This window comes from Aphis gossypii, chromosome 2, assembly GCF_020184175.1.
Source record: "Aphis gossypii isolate Hap1 chromosome 2, ASM2018417v2, whole genome shotgun sequence".
In the NCBI taxonomy this organism is placed as follows: Eukaryota; Metazoa; Arthropoda; class Insecta; order Hemiptera; family Aphididae; genus Aphis; species Aphis gossypii.
Genome location: NC_065531.1, coordinates 18,301,303 through 18,323,360, shown reverse-complemented (window position 1 = coordinate 18,323,360; position 22,058 = coordinate 18,301,303). Strand labels below are relative to the sequence as shown.

Here is a 22,058-nt window from a genome sequence, read left to right as displayed (position 1 = left end):
TAAACCCACTGCAAAGGGCGTGTTGCGACGGGTGGCGGTGCGGTAATCGAAATTCGGATTCGAACGGCTGCGGCGTCTAATAGACCGCAGGTGTACGCCACTACGCGTGTGCATATACCTACTGCATATGAGTTTGTAATAATTGATGATTGAATATGCGACCGAGTCCGATTGACAATAATATTATAATATACCTACATTTTAGGTATTATTATTATTATTTTGAATATATTATAATATAAAAATAATATTGTGTAAAAAGTATGGGAATTGTGTTTTTGATTTTTACCGTGAACACCTCCTGCACGTATATAATAGGTACTCGCGTGGTATCCGGCACATAACAATACTATACGATTTTACTTCGTTTTTTTTTTGATATTTTCTGTAAGTTTATATAGTAAATAATATGTTCATAAAAATTAAAAAAAAAAAAAGGTGTGATGCGAAAAAATATTTCATGGTATGTGGGGAAAAAATTGTCTCGTAGTAAATAAGTAGTTACAATATTATTTTACAAATGGTCACATAATATAAGCAGCCATAAAATAACATAACATCTATATTCTATGCATTATAATTAAATACGTCAAATTTACTATTTAATATACACATAACGTAACCACAGGTAATCATCATAATATAATGTAATATTTAATATTCCGTTTTGAGTATTACTTGTGCTGTATGCTACATATATAATATGACTTTACATGGATGAAAAGTTTAAAAATAGGACCGTTTTACGTGAAATAGGTTATTTTTCAAATTCCTCTTAAAAAGTGAAACGCGTACAACTACATCTAATTTAAATTTAGACATTCGTTCGTATAAAATGTGTAGTTGAAAACTGATTTGAGAAAAAATTATTTCACGGTATCTAGATTTAAAACAATTTATTTATATATAATATAGTTGTGTATATTATATGCATAATATATTATATAATTATTCGATATCAATAACATTACATATTTACATCGGAAACTGTTAATACTTTTTTTTTTTTTTAATGTAAATTAACGATAAATAAAATTAAGCATTTTTTTTTTATTTTATCAATAAAAAAAAAAAAAATTAAAATTAAACGTATATTTGAGTGCATAGTTTGATCTGATAACATATTATTTATAAATGATAATAAATTGAATCATAAAATACTGATCTTCATAGGTATTAATATAAAATTGAAAATACCAATATATCATTGCTATTATATTATTATATAGGTACGATTACATGCTTTGCACCGATGGTGTGAACAAATCGAAAACATTTTATGTTACCGCTGAAAATTAAATTTTATCAGAATTTATACGTTTCAACTTGTGTCGCAAATAGTATTTTCCCTGCAAAGCTACTGAACGAAAATAAAACTTGATTATATTATAATATGATGTACGATAGTATGTAGTAGTATAAAGTTGAAATATTAAAATGTCTATGAAATTATAATATAAATTTAAATTTTTATAATTATGTATTTTAAATATAAAATATTCTAATTAAAACTAGTGGATTTTTTAAAATACAATTATGAAAAAAAATGTATGTATATACATAAAGAAAATACTTAAAATATTATTTTCACTCGTTGGAATGACGGACGATGGCGGCCGCTGATAGATACGAAAACTAATATGTACAATAGACGGTACGTTACACGTAAGCCCATAATACGTTAATCCTTGTACTAACCCCGTTTTGGACAAAGTGTCTAAATTAATTTGCGATTTTACATTTTAGACTGTTTTGTGCCACGTTTCCGCCACGGCCGCAGTCGTGTCCTCCCTTCCGTCGCCGGCAAATCCATAATTAATGACATGACGTATATTTAGGGTCACACGCAGCTACAATGTATAGTATATATGCATATACCCCGTATAGGAGATCGAATCGAACAAATGTATATGACAGTTGGCCAGTCACAGTCGGGGCTGTTACAACAACATAAAAAAAAAAAAAAAAAATAGAAATAATAATAATATATAAATAAAAGTGTATAATTTCACCCACGATAAAGGTTTCGATTATTGTATGTGACTTATACAATGCGTGCGTATATATTTATGGCAAAAAATTGCAGCGACGTACAATAACATAATAGCCATAATAGGCCCTCCTTCTCGTCGTAGAGAATGTGAATTAATTTTTTCATGCTGACCGGCCCATCGAGTGTACATATTTTATTAACGAACGGTTTGTTCCGCCAAAACACAATATACAATACGATTTGGTATACATGCAATTTTTATTAAAAAAATCTAACTAACGCCTTTCAATGGACAATAAATATATTTCGCACGTCTATTACTGTGCGTGTATGGCCGGTACCTATATGTAAACGTTTTATTAAAACTATATACACGTGTGCACTATATGCATGTATATATATATGTATTATATACCCGATGCATTTAAATGCAATTGCATAATATTATCTAATAGCGCGTAAACATAAGACTACTACATAATAATATATAAGTATATGGCGGTAACTGTACACGTAATACGCGAGTCAAAAAGCGTCGAACACTGCGCTGAATTTTTTTAAACAATAAATTCATATTTATTCTTCATACGGCCGGGCGCACGAAACGTCAATAAAACTCTCTGTACAAACACAATCACCTGAAAAGATTACTACTAACGATGTTGACAAATTGCATGCATTTCAAACCAAACAAATAACACTAAATACATATTATATGTAGGTTAAAAAGAGATAGAAGGATATAGAAAGACAGAGAGAGAGAGAAAATTCTATTTTTTGCTCATTAAACAATGTCGATATGTGTATATATACATCGTTACTCTAGCCAAGCTACATCAATTTTACACACAGATTCATTTTTATTTTTTATTCGAATTTGTACGAGATAAAACAAATAATGTATGTAGTGTATGTTAATACACTTAAACTATTTAAACGGTAATGTATAAACATTTTTTTATTTTGAATTTTTTCAATGTTTAAATTTGTATTATTCGTCCTTAATTGCAACTAAAATTAGCTGCTAAAACTGCTACAATTACTACAAATTACCATTCACCTTATAAACTGTTAACTGTTAAGTATAGTACTACAACTAATATAGGTAAATTATATAATAATACTATGCATTTCATATACATATAATCATAATATAAGTAACTATATTTGCAACTAAGCTGGCATTTATGTGTATGATGAGACAATATTTGTATCGCCAAATTATTTACTTATACAAATAAGAAACATTTCACTGTATAATGAATATTTTTATAGTATATGAGATATAAAAAATGTAATTTACACATTTTGCTCGTGAAAAATTAAAATTATATTATTATTGTAAAATCTATCTTATGATTATCCTTCTAATTGCTTTTACTATTACATTGATAATTTACCGTATTTATATTTATATATAAAAAAAAAACTACAAATCCATTATGTTGTTAACATTAAATATTATGTTATTTTGTACACTAAAAATTCGAGCCGTATAATATTATACGTGATACACAAAATCGTGTAATGAGTTCATTGATGCCTAATTCAATTTCACCTTATACCAAAGTTTTCATCGAGAATAAACAAAATGTACCTTACCCTGCTCCTACCGATAAAATTGATAAGTTCACACTGATATGGTCCGGTACATTCGTGTAATACGCTGTCTACTGAAATGACGCCACTGCATACTCTCACAAACCCACCCACCCACATACACACACATACATATACATTTATTTTTAATGACCCTCCGCCGTTGTGCTAATGTGTTTTTCGTGTCCGCGTTTGTGTGTAAAAGGCGCGCGGCTCCTGTAACGAAATCATGTACTCGCATAAGTATATATAAACAATACACACTACACACGCATTTATATACGTATGTGCGTATATATATATATATATATATATAATATATTAAGCACGTAGGTTGAGTTGGGTCGAGTGTGTATCTATATAAACATAAATACGATTTTAATAACAGCCTATAGCTGGTGGACTGCACACGCGGTGAATATGGTATACAGGGTGTGTAACTATTTTCATTAAAGCACGCACCCGACGTACTTGAAAATAACTTGAATAGAACATCAAAAATATAATTATTGTTTAAATACTTATGAGGAATCGTTAATAGTATCAGAATGAGTCATTGAGTCGTAAACGGACTTTAAATTTTCCAGTAGCAATTCCATTTTTCATGTACGATTCCGTGTAAATCGAAAAAGTACTCAAAATTAACTGTAATGATTAGGAACTAAAATAATTATTATTAAGCGTGGTTATTTTGCGGCAGTCGTTTTCAAAAATACTAATTGGAAAAAAATATATTGACGGGCACAAAGCGCGGTGTCTCACCCTGTATACAATACACGTGGTTTATATTAATATATTGAACTATCCACACGACCGTTTGTGTTATTTATCGGTCAGTTCGACGCCGGCCACCCCGAAGTAAATATTATAAGAGTATAAGCCATAAGAACCTATTCGGTCGCCCGTCGAGGGCTGGCATCCCGCCGAACGCATATAGTACACAATAATATGGTATTAAAAATTTAATACTAACTGCTGTTACCCGGATTTACCCGACATACGATTCAACAAATATTATAATATAAACGCGGAAAAATAAAAATAAAATTATGTAAGTAAACGTATTGTATAAAGCTTTCAAGATTTTCAAAAATATCAAAAAAAAAAACGACATTAGGTGGTAGATATAGATTTAGATATTATATTATTATATATATTTTTTTATAAAAGCTATCTCTATTAACTATTTACCGAAAATCACTTCTCGTCTCTGGGTGATTAATGATTGCATTTTCGGCAATTATCATGTTGATACTGACATTCCTCACAGTGAACTGCTGCAGAGTATTTATATTTTGAATTTTAAGTGGTTCTGAAGTGAAATTTTTGAAACCATACATAAAAAACAGACATTCAATTTTATGTATTTATAGAATGTTATATTGAATTATTAATAGTTATTTCCGCGAAGTGCTTGAATCGGTTATGGTGGTCTTCGTTTACGCAGAACGCAAAAACTTTATTTTTTCAAAAATATCTCAACCATTATACATATTATAATAATTATTATTGGTCTTATAATATGCGTTATATGCAATTGGGGATTCGGAGATGTACCACACTCAGAAGGTATATCGCATACCTACGTATGAGCTGTTGAATGGTTTAAATAATGACTTCCATTCAATTTTATTCAATTGAACATGACACCGATATTATGTTAATACAATAAGAAATTTATCGTATACGCGTGGATATTTTTCCAACGATAGTGGCGTTTCAACAGAATTTATGTCCACGAATTTGGCTCATCGTTAACCATCGTTAAAATTACATCAATATTTTATACGAATAGTTTGCGAGAATTTTCGAGTTCATCATAAACATAGTTTTATGCTCATCTCTCCGCGCAGTTCAAATAACCGTAGTGAAACTTCGTTCTGGCACTCTTCTTAACCGACTCCGTCAAAATTGTTATAAACATTTATATTCAAATTGCCCAAAGTGGTTCTGAGGCCGACCACCGAGGGGAAATGATTTGCATAAACTCCACTTTAAAGGCATTATTTTCTCATATCGTAGATGATGTCACAAGATATGACAATAATATAATTTGAAATAGCCATTTAGGTTTTGAGTTTAATTAATTATTTCTATATTATATACACCCGCGGCGATCGTTCAATAACGGCTTTGGTTACAGCAGTTACGAAATATAATAATACTATTAGTCGCCAATTTAATGTGGAAAATATGTTTAAATAGAGGTAAGCAAGTGAGTAACACTCTACTACGTATTAGGTGTTGAGTGGTTGTGGGTCACAGACCACAGATATGGATATGTTAAACTTGAATCAAATGGTATTATATCATTGTAAATGAAAAACGATTGTGAGCGAAGATGGTCTCTCAAAGTGTCACATTTATCATTAAGTATATTTTATTCTATATTAAAGTCATATTTTAGTTTTAGTATTATGGTATAGGTCAGAGTTTTCCAAACTTTTTCTCTGCCGGACCCCTTAGAGATAGTAAAAATGATTGCGGACCCCTTAATAAAAACAAAATTTTCATTTTTATATGTACTATAGTATTTTCAATTTACGTTCGCGGATCCCCACCGGTACACGTGCGGACCCTTAGGGGGTTCTCGGACTACACTTTGGGAAACACTAGTAAAGGTTGATATAATTTTTATCAAAAATATTACATTTATTATATTATTGATGTTTAATTATTAAAAATTTAATAATATGTATTTATACCATATTATATCAAATTATATCAAAATTATCCGATTTTTGTAATCATTCTAATATTACAAAAATTACCTTATCTTTGTCTATCTAAAGCTATTTATAAAATTTGATTTTTAATTTATAAAAAGTATGTTGTGTGGCAAACGCTCGTATCAAAATATTAAAATGTTTTCAAAAATGTGTTTTTAGTAATGTTTTTAACTTTCCAGTTGTGTACTAACTATGTGTTAGTTTAATCTGAAATCGTCATTTGAAAAATTTAACGATATCTTGCATGAACAGTTTGTAGATAATTAATTAATACGGCTAAGTTAAACGGATTTTGAAACAAACGAAAGACAACGAAAGATAAAATTTGTGTCTACCAGTATGGTATAAAATCGATTTTGATGAATAAAAACACAATATAAAATGAATTTCGACGTACATGTATTATATTTATTATAATATATTCAAATAATTGTTTGAAGCGTACCTAGTTAAATAATCGTCCACGATTCACCTCAGAATATATATATATAGAATCGACGATGAATTAATTATTATTGTCTCGACGTATATGAGATTTGACAACGGACCTGCTGGGTTTGAAGTATAGATCACTGAGTTTTAACTACGACTGACGTACATAATCTTGAGACTCGGGTAGTTTAAATAGATTAAAACGCATCCAATAATTATAATAACCAATAGCAAAGTAGTTAAGTAAATCAGTAACGCGCTGATTGGATGTATGATGCGAAACCCCACAGAATGCCATGCCAATGTTATTTTTAAATAATCATTATTATTGTTGTTCATTTAACGACATTATAATATTATTATACAATATATTTTCTGGGTGTAAGAATAATGATATTAATGTGAGAAAAAAATTGTTTTTATTATCTATAAGTGTATATTTATGAGAATATCACCTTAAATTATTATTATTTTGAGTAGGTACGAGGAATGTACACTTTATAGAATTTTATGATCGAAATAACTATAAGACAAAGAAACAGTCCCACCGTTTGCAAACAACTATCTACGGGGGTGGAACACGTGGGTGACAGTTGATAGTATAATATTATACGTAAAAGTCATAAGTTCCTATACTAATGTTTTAAAATTATAACAAAATAATTATTGTATTTACGTGTTTTTAAATATTTTTATATACCTAAGGAATAAGAAAAACATATGTGAAATTTTTGATTAAATCTTCAAAGTGAATAATTGTTTATTAATAGAAATAGAAAAAAAACACGAACATTTCTCATGCCTATAAATAGTTCAAAAAGAGTGAAAACATTTGGAAAACTATATCATGATAATATAAAATAATAATTCAAACATTTTGCCAATATTTCAAATTTGTAAATTAATTCCTATGCTTCAGACAAGTCTCCAACGACAAATATCGAGGCCGACCACCCCGACTCTAATGGTACAACCGCAAAAACGATGATACCCAAGCCCACAATTAAGGACGATAAGGAGGAGATATTATTATCTGTTATTACCGAGGGCACTGACGCGACTGCGCCATTTATCTCCGTGCACGTACAACCGTAGCAGAACAGACTTATAGGTACTTCCAAAATGGTCTCCAGAGAGATTTAGAACCATATGTCGTAGTTGTGCGGGGCACCGTTCTGCCAAAATCGGGATTACAGAGAAGCCGGAGATAATTCGTGCTCGGCGGACGTTTGGGTAGGTGGACATAAAAAGGGGATAGGAAATCGAGAGTGCACAAACGTGTTAGGTGATATGTTATCTAATTCACGTTTTCCGCATGGCCATGTTTTTCAGGCGGACGTGTTATGGGCTGTGACGGACATCGTTTGCGGTGCAGAACGACATTTACATCGCGTGAGACCGTCCGACCGACTGGTCGGCTTCCGTCGCGGGCGAGACGTACACGAAGATCACGCTATACAGCGCCCCGGATAGATACCGGATGTTGGGCATTGACGCGGTGGCTTATCGGTAATCCACAGATGACATCGACGGCAGCGGCAGCAGTGTCACGGATTTTGGCAAGTGAATGCGGAACGGATGTCCGGGACACCGTGTAACGGCAGTTGACTCTGCTACCGGTTGTAAGGACGTCTTGCAGCAAGCCGCACTGTTTCCACGTGGATCGCAGGCGAATCGTTCGAACTTCACCGGCGAGGCTCAGTGGCGAAAACGACACGAACCACCGTACTGATTTACCGAATTTTAGCGAATTTTCGCTGACCCTCGTACGTTCCAGACGTTGCAATCTGTTGCAAGTGCACTTGCATTCACCCGAGTATCCGTCATCGTTCGCCGCCATCGCTGCCGACCAAGTGCATGACATCCCGTGGATCGGTCTTGCAGTAGCACCGTCTTTCTATGTCCGACATCGTATGTCCAACACTGCACTCGACCGCCCCAGACTGGCTGTAATAACGCGAACATAGATAACCAGTGATCGTAATAATTCAATTCTCAAAAACGTCATCGGCTCTCCTTCCACATTTTTTTTTAAGATAATCTGTCACAGTACTTTTAAAATATTTTTGTCATTGTTTTTAGTTAATTTATAACCATTTGTTTATTGTTATGAAAATTACATAATATGATATAATATAATAATATAATTAATAACATTTTTTATTTACACAACAAAAAACTTTGTTTTTCATTTAATCACATCCAGTATTAAACTTGAACTCTTAGTTGTATTTTTATATTTAAACGTAGTTTTTGTAATTTATTATATTATTTTAGTACTTCATTATTACTTATAATAATATGTTATATACTTATACCATATTATTGTTTTGCTATAAGCTTTTCACCGAGTTTTCAGCCTTTACCAGAGGTTTTTTTTTTATATTGATATTGGTATTAGTCATGTATTTTACTTTTAGTATTATATAGTTTGATATAATTTTTCCAAAAATATTACATTTATTATATTATTATAATTATATAATATAATATGTTTATATAAAATGATATCAAATTATAATAACATATTTCTGTAAATTCCATATGAAAAGTAAATTCTTAGGACCTAATACTACCTAAATAACCTTTTGTAATTTCGACGAATTTTATCAACATTTTAACTTGTGTTTATGTATTTTTAATATTTATACATAGCTATAAGAATAAATTTTTGCGGATCTTATGTTAAATTTTCAAGAATTTTGACCCAGCAAATAATTTTTTATCGACATTTATATTAAAAGAACTAAAACAATTTTAACAATTTTAAAAATGTTATCGAATAATGAAAATGTTAATATAAATATTTGATGAAAATGTCAAGTACCTAATGTTATTTTTTGAGATGGATACAATGAAATAATAAAAATTGTCTGAGGAGAAATAATTATTTTACAGTATTTGAAATGCTCATTAAAATTAATTTGGCTTTCTGGTAGAATTTTTTTCATACATTAGTTAAAAAAACTCATTAAAATACTTTGTAATAGGTACATCTTTAAATTTAGATATAAAAATATTTTTTTTGAATTTCCAACTACAGAATAATTTGCAAATTTTTATGAATTATGTCAACATTTTAAATTTAAACACTTATAAAAAAAATATTGTGATAATAAATTGTTGATATTTTTAATTGAATAACTACGAAATTTATATTAAATTATCGAGAATTTTTACCAATCAAATAATTTTTAATCAATATTTATAAAAGAAAAAACTAAAAAAAAAAAAATGTTAACGTACGAGTAAAAATGTATATAATATAATTATTTATATATTATGAAAATGTTAAGTATCTACGGACCTACGGTTATTCTTTTTTGAGTTACCTACATCAAGAAATCAAAATCAATTTTGTTGAAAATTAGATCAACATAAATATTCCATTTTACTTTAATTGTTTATTTGTTTTTGTCGATTATAAAAATAAGTACAGGTAAGTTTAAAATTTGTATCTTTTTAAAATTTAAGCTCGATCCAATTCGATATTCAAAACACACCAATTTTTAAAAATTAAAGCATTTTATTGATAATATATAGTGTACTCATACACAAAAAAATAAATAATAATAATCAATACATTCATCGCTTAGCTCAGTATAGGCATTTAAAAACTATTAGATATTTTCCACTACTTTCAACAAACGATCGATAAATTTAATTCACTATTTCAGGAATGTAATTATTGTTAACAATATATTATGTTGAATTTTATTAAGCAATATAATAATAATATAACAATAATAATAATAATTTAACATCAATAATTCATCATCGGTCGTAATTCGTTGTCTACTCATAAATCATATACTCGTACATTTAAATGTAGGTACCTACCTGCAGGAACCATTATTATAGAATGCGCTCGTAAATCGTACACCGCTGTGCTTATACCTACTTGTTTGTTACAGCAATATTATTATACATTTATAATATTTATATACATGGTTCCTATTCATCGCTTCCGGTTACAACAGTGTGTTGTAACTTGTAATTGACGATTTACGTTCCCCGGTCTTATTTTTTTTTCTAGGGAATATACTTTATATTATTTAAATTTGTGTTTCGCTTTGAAATGCAAACACTCTTCTTTTGATTGTGAAATGATATATTTTCTTTTCACCTTTGAACATACCTATAGGTGTACTATTCCTTGTAAACAATCTTATATTTACCCTCACTCGTCCATACCGGAATGCGTGGTATATAGCACAATGTATTACATCAAAAGACCAACATTTTTCAAGATTTTGCACTTTGGTACGTTATACGTAAAGAAAAAACAAATATCATCTAATATTACAGAGTAAATAATGAATGGGATACAATAATATCTGGTTTCTTTGTACAGCGGATATTTTTCATTTTATTTTTCTTAAATAACCATCGACAGTCGACATCAATGACCATTGGTAAAGAAAAAGATTTACATATTATATTTTTTTAGCTATATGAATTTAGATCGCAAAAAATGGATATATCAACACAGCTAATGTATATATACAATATACATTATATATGTGTTTAAAGATAAAAGTTTGCTGAGCATTGGCAGCAACGATGAATTTAATTTAGTAATTATCTTACAAACTGTAAATGTCATAAGAAAGTGTAGAGTAAAAATGTGAAAAACGAGTTTATTTAAAATTCACATGTATAATGAAATTTGCTTTACTTAATTTTATCATTAATTATTACTATGAACTTAAAACATATATTATCTAATAAAATTAATACATTTTTTTTCTTGGATTAAAAGAAATATGATCATTAATTATATTATATTAATTAATTTCAATCGTCTATATTTATAAAAATATTTCAGTATTGTTAAATCAATAAATCATAGAAAACGCCGTAAATCCAAAATATAACTGGTCTTATAATTTTTAATACTTATTTTATGTTCAAAATGTTTGAATAACTATTATTTATGAACGAATTGATTTATTGATACAAGAAAATGGATAGTAATAATAAAATTAAATAAAAATTAAATGTATAAAAACGTATAATTAATAGACTGAAATGCTTACAAAATAATATTTTTAATGTGTCTTTAATAATGTATATTCAGCTCGTATTATATCAGTAGATGAATTATTATGATTAAAAATTGAGTACGAAACAATATCGACAAAATTATTGTGTTAATTTTTTTTTTTTTTAATGAAGATTGGCAAGTACTCAAATGTTATTCTTTTAAAAATGTATAATAATATACACATTATTAACGTGTCAAAAACCGATTCCATTTTTTCTTTCGCTACAATTCGACACCCGACTTTTTTCCAAAAAGTATTTGTTCTGAAACATGTCATTCTAAAAATAAAATAAATTTTTTTATAGCGGCAAATTCTATACATTTTTGTAAAAAAGGTTTCAAATTAAAATAGGTTACCTACGGAATAAAATGTGTTTCTTCAAAGCATTAGTTTTACTTCATATCATATATTATATGTATCTAATAAATATAATGTATTAGACATTAGTGTTACTATTGTTGTTTTATACTAACACTCGTGTAGGTAATTATCAAATTATCCGAAATTCACTTTGATTCCGAGTAAAGGGGTGAGGATCATTGCTTTGATTCGATAAAAATATACAATGTTATTTTTTTTATTTAATTAATTAATTAATTATTATTTTAGTTTAAAGTTTTCGGTTCTCGAATTAGATTATTCTATCTAATATCTGACACTCTGACATCATTAATCATAGATCAACTAAATAGATTATATAACTTTATAATTCAAATTCCAAATCACTAGAACGTATTTTCAAATCGGTAACAATTTCATTATTTTATTTGAAATATACACTATATAATAATATTATATACTATTAAAAAAAATATCAGAATCATATTATTCCATGGACATTTTAATTAAATTCTAGACATAATAATATAGTATTAATTTAAGTTACCTGCAGTACATTATTAAAATTTTCCTAGTACAGTTAATAAATTGTTGTAAATCTTTAGTTGATTAAATAAATTTAAAATAATAAGCTCAACATTTAATCCTTGTACGTAAACTATAAAATAACCAATATAGTATTGAACAATTGAAATACATTTGTGTGGAGAATAAATAATAATTTACAGTTTACAATATTTAATACTACTCTAATAATGCGCCTTCCTAATGCGCTAGACACCAGTGTCCACCTGACGGACATTCAGCGGTTTAGTTGTTAAGTATTTAAGTGTATAGTTTAAGTATGTATATTATACCTCACTCATTGAATACAATAAGTATTTAAAACTAACAAATATATTCGTTATATTTTAATCGTCATGAACAAAATTTTTAAAATTATTACCAAAAAACAAAAATGTATATAGAAGAAAATTATAGCTTTTTACAACAATGATTTGTGCCATATCAATTTTTCATCTAAAGGTGTTCACAAAAATGTTCTTATTTAAGCGAAATATTATACAAAATGTTGCATCTTAGCTATTATAAATATTAAAAATTGTTTAGTTTACTGTATAATGACGCATACCTATTACGTTTATACATAATATAACAATATATTATACTTATTAGGTATACTTAATTAGTATAGTTTAAAGTAGAGTTTTATAACTATTAATTAGATATGCCTAATTAAAATTTTTGGAATGATAATTGTTCATGCATATTTATAGGCCTATCATATGAAAACACAATTCAAGTATACTACTAATAAACATTAAATTAATTTGCGGTAGATAATATTAGTTTTAATGTTTTTTTTTTTTTTTTTTTATGTAATATTGTTACAAGAGAAAGCTAAAATAAAAATATATTATTCACCTGCATTTTATAATGTAGTACCTATTTATTTTATTTTAAAGAAAAATTCAGTTTTTAAACATAATATTGGTATTGTTTCCTCACACGTTATGTTATGCTAAATTATATTCTAAAAGGTTAGAATACCTAAAAAACATTTAGATAGCCATTGACAATATTGACTTAACTGTATAAACTGAAAATTCAAAGAACCACTTTGTCATTAAATCGAAAAAATATCGTTGACAATACGTAAAACAAACATCCGTTAGACCTTTTTGTTTATTAAACAAACATTGAAAACTTAAATTTAGTTTATCGTGTTTATTTTTTTTTTTTTTTTTGACTATTTCAAATTCTTTTATCTACATACCTTATTTATATTTAACAATATGCAATTGATTGTAGAACCACTAAACATAACTAATTATTATTAACATATAAAGTTAACACTAGGTTATGATTAAAATGAAATATTGAGGTTTACAACAGAGGTTATAGTTATATAATATACAAAAAGTCTAATGCTGCTCCGCACACTACACAGCCTTCTAGCTTCCTGTTCAACATTAAACGTTAGTAATCTTGTAATCAGTTAACTATAAATGGGTTAATTCAATATTGTACATTAAGTTTATTTATAATTGATCAAACGAATGAATAATATTTCTTTTGAAAACGTGTACAATTATTTAAAGAATTGTATAATTTTTAAAACAAAAAGTCTATGACAATATAAAAAAAGTAAATACAATTTTTGTAATTTTAAACAAAATGTATTAAGCATTGCATGATTACATACATTTATATAAACATCATATCTCTATTTAACTTTATATGTTTGTTTCTCTAAAAACATATATTTTATTTTGTTACTATTGTTATTTTAAAAGCGAAAAAATTTACCATTTGTATATAAAAAATACAACAAAGTACTAAAAGTAAAATATGAATAAAGAACAAAGATTTTATGAATTCATCTGTATAATATTATATAATACATACGTATGTGTATGAACTTAGATTAAATTAAAATTGATCTATACTTATATCTAAAAAGCCGGAAATTATAGGAGTTTTCTTATTAGAATTCAGAGTTTAAACCGCAACGCATATTCAATAATATTCGGGATAATATATTATGATATATTATGCATCATTTCGTTCTCCTTATGTATTTCCAGTATAGAATGTCTATTCGTAAGTCGTAACTTATAAAGACTGCAGAACAAGGTATACAATATGTTGTATGATGAAAAATAAATTTGTTTGAGTTTTGGTACGTATAAAAATTGGAAATAAAACGTTTCGATAGTAATTTTCCTCTACGATTAATCGTATTCAATAAAATATATACAAAGTACACGATTATTTGTGCACGACACTAGTCACAAATACAGGTACGTGGTGATAGTTTGCGAGCGTTAAACATACCTACTAATGGATTTCCGTGAGCCATTCTCTGAGGACAAGTGCCAGATATTAAACAGACTATACAATGATGGCCGGTGTGCAACATCAATTTAGGTAAAACAAATATGTACGGTTTCACACTTTAGGCTAGAGTACTTACATTTTGGACATAGGATATGATCTTCCGTGGGGTTTTCAAAATTGTTTAACGAATTCAAAATTGTATTTTCTTTACGCATCTTAATGTATTTTTTTTTAACGATAAGCATCTGCTTTTACACGTACAGCAATACAAAACCAAAAGAACGAAAAACAAATATCAATTCACCGGTGATCGTTAACTCGTTAATATAAATATAATAAAAACCAAACATTTGATTAAAACTAACTCTTACAGTCTTTTAAAATTATATACGATCGAAATACTATATATTTTAATTTTAAACAGATATTTGCGTCCATGTGTATTTTTGTACATTGTATTGTACCTATGTGTTAATAATATTTACGATGAAAATGTAATTTTTTTATAATACCTACCATGTACGTAAAATATTTTAATAATTACATATTATTATAAATGAAAACATTCAACTTTCGTATAATTATAGTGTATCGTGGCCGAAACAAGTAATTATTATAACCGTAACATTTTGTAATAATATTTAAACCGATAAAAGAAAAAAAAATAACAATAATAAATGCATTCATACACGCAGAAAAGTCTGTGTAGTTTTTATTTTACACACTACAATGTGCAATACTAAATACACGATATATTTTATTCATATCAGTTCATTATATTTATATTTTCCTATAGTAACGCATTTTGTTAAGTATATTTTGCTACTTTCATATTTTGTATCATACGATTAATCCAATAAACGTTTAAAATAAATAAAAAATATAAATATACAACTTCAAATCCGACACTTAAAAAAAGAATACTGAAAAAATCGCATTTGTTATATTCGTCTCGAATTTTCGACACGCGATTAAAAGGTAGCTGTGTACAAAACGCAATATTATATTAACGTAATAACGATATTTTTTCTGTTATCAATGGATTTAATGAACTATCTTAGATGGCACAACAAAAGAAAACTACAATACCAGGAATCTCTCAGCCTCCTAGCTTAACTCAAAAAACTCTTGTTAGAAGTTCCAAAACCATATTAGTGGATGCCCATTACAAACTTGGTAAAAAAATCGGAAAAGGAAATTTTGGGGAGGTCCGAATTGGAAAAGACATAAGAAATAACGAAGATGTTGCCATAAAAACAGTATTTTAATAACCATAGATATTTTTTATAAATCATAATAATATTTAGAGTAATTAACAAATTTAAATTAAAAAAAAAAAAAAAAAAAAATTTGATTATTATATTATTGGATAAATTTTAAGTTTGATGAACTCTAATATGATATAAGTATTGAGCCCGATAAAATCGAGATTATAGCCTTACTTATCTATTATATTATTTTCTATAAGAGTAGGAGTAAGCGTTCAAAGAATATAAGATATTTTTTTTTTTTTATCAATCTCATCTCTACAAAAAGTTAGCAAAGTTTCGTTTACGTTGTATCATGTTGATACGTTGTATCGTGTTATATCATATTTTAGTTCATAATAATGTACTAAAGAACTTGAAAAAAAGTTTTGAAACCACTCAATAAATTAATATCATTAGTTTTGTGAATTAGCAATTGATAATTATAAAGTTGGATTATATTGATTATTAAGAACACAGTTGTGGGGGAAGTAGACAATACCTAATAATAATAATAAAAATATTTTTAAGAGATCTTCAACAATATTAGTCAATTACATTATTTGTTGTTTTTACTGTATCATATTATATGATAATTTACAACTAGATAATAATATCATATACCTCTATTGAGAATCATATCTTTAATTAAAAACATTTAAGATATCTTTATTGTTTTCTTTAGGTTAAACAACTTAAGTCTTAAACCAACATCATCTTGCAAACAAATCAGTTTAATTCATATTTGTTAGGTTTTTTTTTTTTTTTACAGTCAATTTTGTAGTATAAAATAGATTAATAGTACATAACGATTAGTCTTACGATAATATTAAAAACTAATATAACATAGATACTAAAATACACATATTAACGAAATCTATGCATTTTAAACCAATAAATAATAAATTTATAGTTGTTTTATATTCATTACTTAATAGTTTTTTACGGTTATTCAAAAAGTATGGAAACATAAAAAAAAATTACGCATATAAATTGTATAATATCTTGTGTGTCTAATATGTGTATTATAGAGTAATAAAATACTTTGAATCATTCCATAAAAAAAAAACTCATGATAAAAAATAAAAACATGGTTCTTTTAAAAATTGATTACTATTTTATAGTAAAATCATAATTTCTTCTTGAAATTCATTAAAAAAAATCATACCTAACTTGTAAAATTATTAGAGATAAATTAAACCATGTTAAACAAAATTTAATGATATCTGTTTCCATGATGGATAAAAAAAGTTAAAGTAAATAATATATTTGCAATAAATTAAAAACAAATAATAAAAAAATCAATGTATTAGTAGGTATGATACATTTAAATAATTGTTGAGGTTTTTATTATACGTTATATTATGAAGTCGGTACAACATTACAACTTTTAATATTATATCGTTCTAACCTCACCCTGTGCATCCACCAAACATTTTATTGGTCTACAGTTATTGGTTAGCCTGAAACATTGATTTGATAAACATATTATTATTTTACGATATACTATTTTCTGGTCAAAAGATTATTTTTTAGCTAGAGCTTAGAGATATAATTAATACATTGTTTTATTATCGACAGTATAGTAATAATTATTATTATTGTATACAATATTTCATTATTTAATTTAACATTGATTATCTATTACAATATTTATCACAGCTTACAACGCTTACGTGTTACTTAGATGCACTAATTAACATTTTTTGAGCACCTACCTAAAGTACACATTGAGTTTAATTAGACAGCATAACATTAATTATATATTAAATTGTTTATTTTTACTTATAAATCATGTACAAACCAGGGAATAGCCATGCACATACAGCATGGTGCATTCTTTTAAAAGTCGATTTTTTACCAATACCATTAATGGTGATCCATAAACTATTTAACAATAAACATCGAATATTCCGGAAAACATGATATTTAATTTAGTTTGTTTAATCCATCCATTAATATTTGTGTAAATTAATCACACAAATTTTTCAACGTTTTGTTATAACCATTTATGTGTCACTAGAATAACAATTAACAAGTAAACAAGTTTTTCAGAGTTAATTTTCAATATTTGTACTCATGTTTTAGTGACACGAATTATGGTACATCCTAATTCGAGATAAGTACTCAAATACAAATACACACACCCGTTTATTATTTCACTCAATTATTCTAATATACGAGTATTATGTACAGTTTATTAATATTTGTTTTCTTTCGTTGATAAGATGCATTCATGTAAATTTATTTCTTATGATATTTGAGTAATATTAAAGTAAATTTACATATTACAAATATTACAGAGAATAATCTTGAACATATTTTATATCGGTTTTTTATTTTATTATTTTGTTGACCTTATATTTAACTTAAAAATCTATGATTTATCACCTTTTTTTTTTAATGGGTGATTTTACTCCAAGATCACAAAAACATAAAATAAAAATATTTAAAAAAAAACTACAGCGTTTAGCATGTAGAAAAAAAATAATGTCGTTTATATTAAAATGTCTTTCTCGGGTGTAAATATACAAATTATATTAAATACACAAATTAAATAAATATGTTATTATCATAAAAATAGTCAACATATTATAATATTTTATACGTTAAGCAACACATCTATTAATAATAAAATGAGTTATTATTTACTTTATACTTTACAGGAACCTATAACAGCAAAAATACCACAGCTCATGTTTGAATACAACATTTATAGACAGCTAGGAGCAACGGGTAAGTAATTTACAAACTAAAGATTGGATATAATATTAGATACTGGAAAACAGAAATCATGTATTATATTATTTAATTTTAATTCGATTCGAATGCGCATATAGAGTATAAAACTAAAAGATTTGAAAATTTTACACTGAAATTATAATTTAATATTTTCCAGATCTGTCATTTATAATCTGTCGATCTGTATAATATGTAAAAATAAATCTTAGTCAAACTAAAAAATTATGATTCACCAATTTAAATCGAATTTTTAACTCATATTCCTTGAGATTCAGAAGCTTTTGTAAATTTATTTTACAATCTCTATCTACACCCTATAGTCACTCTGACTCATATTATATGAATTTCGTTTTGACTCAATATTAAAAAATCAATTTTTTTTTTTTTTAATAATAAGTTTATTATTGGTTATACAAATTAAATTTAAAAACAATTCCCCACATATTATAGCTTATAAACTTGAAAATAATTTACCCGATTTCTAAGAAAATATTAGAAATTATTTTTAAAGATATCACTATATCAGGAAATTTTCGAAAGTAGTTTGAAAATATACTAAGCACTATATCCAATTCGCCATAGGCGGATTGTCCATCTCGGTCGAATTAGTTCATAAAATATATCAACTTCGATTTTCCCGTGAACTTAAGTACTCTAAAACCCAAATACACAAATATTATAGCACTGTATTTTAAATTTGTTCCTTTTTTTCCCCGGGCGATGTCAGATTATACAGTTAGTAAATTATTATGTTGTAAATAAATTAGCGTATTTATAAATTATAATGCGTATCATTAATTCACATAACCGTGAGACTGTTAAACGTATTACATAATAATTTATAATATTAATATTTAATATGCACATGATGTATTTTTCTACTCTCTCGGCGCATAGCATATTTTCCGTTGTATACCATGTATACCATAGTTCATCTCAATTTTTAATGTTCTATTGTAAACGTGAAAAATATATTTATCTGCGAGCCTTGATAGAGGGTAATAGTTATTTTATTATTGTTCAAAATTAAATTCCCTTCCGAAAACTACACGATATTATATAGTATTAATAAGTGAAACATTCTGATACTTAAACTCAAAATATCATTTCGTAGATAAAACGCATAAGATGAAAGGCATACCAAAAGTGTACTGTTACAAATTAGCCGGGACACAATACAATGCTTTGGTCTTGGAACTACTGGGTCCATCTTTGGAAGATTTATTCAACGCCTGTGAAAGGAAATTCACTTTGAAAACTATTTTAATGATCGCTATACACACTGTAATATTAATCAATATCAATTTACTATTTTTTTTTTTTTTTAACTACGTCTAGGCGTTAAAATCGATTATTATAATATTTATAGTTGCATAGGATAGAAACCGTACACGAAAAAGGAATTGTGTTCAGAGATATCAAGCCCGAAAATTTCGTCGTTGGCAGGAATTTAATGAAAAAAGATAACATAATTTACATAATAGGTAATAAATATTTTTTATCGTTTATGTATTGATTTTACTTTTAAACTATAAAAAATTTACCAGATTAAATAATAAACAGATTTTGGACTAGCAAAAGAGTATATCGACCATAAAACAAAAAAGCATATACCTTATAGAGAAAAAAAAAACCTGACTGGCACAGCTAGATACATGAGTATAAACACTCACCTCGGAAAAGGTTGATTAATATAATATAACAGTTTTATAAGCGTTCAAATTATTCGCTATTGCATAATTGAAATTTTAAGTTTGAAAAATTCGTATACAATTATTATCGTTTCAGAACAAAGCCGTCGTGACGATTTGGAGTCCTTGGGTCATATGTATATGTACTTGGCGCGAGGCTCTTTGCCCTGGCAAGGGCTAAAAGTACAAAACGCAAAGGAAAGATTTCAAAAAATTGGCGAGATGAAAAAAAATACACCAATTGAGAGCCTTTGCGATGGTTACCCTGGTAAACATTTATGATATTATAAATAGCAAAAATAGTATAATATATTAAATACCTAATATTCAATTAAAAATACACCATTGCTGTCTATGTATATGCGTTGTAACAAGATTATTTAACAAACTTCCATTACAAATCTTATTGTATTTGTTAAATAGTCCTGGTACATTCTGTGTATAATGTTTCACTTATACCAAAAATTCTAACAAAAAATATCTTATAAGTATGATAATTTAATTAATTTCGATTGATTTCATATTCAAAGATATGATATTAAATTTATTTCACATGCACGTCGAAATCAATTTTTTCTTTTGGAGTACTTATCGAATCATTATAAATATATGTATATCGATCAAAAGCTGCAATGGAAACAGAACGGTACTATACATAGACAGCAAGTAACCGCTTCTAAGTTCTCTCAAATATTGTCTATATTGAAATACAAATTATTATGCATTGATAGAAATGGCTGAATACATGAAATACGTCAGACACCTTGAATTTTACGAGGAACCCAATTATAGATTTCTCCGACATATTTTTACCACCGCCCTTCATAAAAACGGATTTGAAGACGATCAAATATTCGATTGGGTTGACAAATAAAAATAATGCTACCAATTTATTTCGTTTTTATATATAAGTACAATAAAAAAATATCGTAATTCATATTAATGGTAAGCCTATCATTTTTCAGACAAAAATCAAATGATCACAAACATAATATAATACGACTATAATAAAAATTATTATTTTACTCTCAATATTGTGTGGAATGAAGAATCTACTTGTTTTATAACGATATTTATACATTTATTTAACTGCAAAAATTGACAGTGCAATTCAATGAAATAATTTAATGAATTCTGTAGAAAATAAATAGAAAATATAATTTATGCATCCATGAAAATGTTTTTACTGTATTTTCCTTCGAGAAAACGTGTAACAGTGGAAATTAATTTATATATGTATGTACAAAATAATAAGTACACAAAACTTTTCTATTACAATTAAAATTCATTATAAATGCATTACCTATTTAAAAGTAGGTAATAAAACCGAATAATGATAATTGCATAAAGTTTAAGTATACACCAAGTTAGGTACAACATTTACAGAAAATTATTTG

At 27.1% G+C, this 22,058-nt stretch overlaps 1 protein-coding gene and 1 long non-coding RNA gene across 3 annotated transcripts; both read left to right on the top strand.

The window, feature by feature from the left end:
- Positions 1 to 2,763: 2,763 nt before the first annotated feature.
- On the top strand, positions 2,764 to 8,710 carry LOC114121138 (uncharacterized). Its single transcript, XR_007604405.1, has 3 exons — positions 2,764 to 2,932; positions 7,673 to 7,986; positions 8,086 to 8,710. It is a non-coding gene; the product is annotated as an uncharacterized LOC114121138 (long non-coding RNA).
- A 7,056-nt stretch (positions 8,711 to 15,766) lies between these two features.
- Positions 15,767 to 21,554, top strand: LOC114121137 (casein kinase I-like). 2 transcript variants are annotated; one of them, XM_027983311.2, is made up of 8 exons: positions 15,768 to 15,959; positions 16,043 to 16,240; positions 18,895 to 18,964; positions 20,085 to 20,254; positions 20,340 to 20,454; positions 20,534 to 20,653; positions 20,759 to 20,929; positions 21,393 to 21,554. In XM_027983311.2, the coding sequence occupies exons 2-8, from the start codon at positions 16,043 to 16,045 to the stop codon at positions 21,533 to 21,535; spliced, it is 987 nt and encodes a 328-aa protein (XP_027839112.2). In that variant the 5' UTR covers positions 15,768 to 15,959; the 3' UTR covers positions 21,536 to 21,554. The 2 variants fall into 2 exon arrangements, with proteins under 2 accessions (XP_027839113.2, XP_027839112.2); XM_027983312.2 differs by lacking the exon at positions 20,534 to 20,653 and having other exon boundaries at positions 15,767 to 15,959.
- Positions 21,555 to 22,058: the final 504 nt, after the last annotated feature.

Bases quoted from the DNA above. Each gene is read 5' to 3' on its own strand.
- LOC114121137 (XM_027983311.2), top strand. From the start codon at position 16,043: ATGGCACAACAAAAGAAAACTACAATACCAGGAATCTCTCAGCCTCCT. The intron at 18,965-20,084 runs GTAAGTAATTTA...ATCATTTCGTAG, and splicing joins TAGACAGCTAGGAGCAACGG to ATAAAACGCATAAGATGAAA. The intron at 20,930-21,392 runs GTAAACATTTAT...ATGCATTGATAG, and splicing joins CCTTTGCGATGGTTACCCTG to AAATGGCTGAATACATGAAA.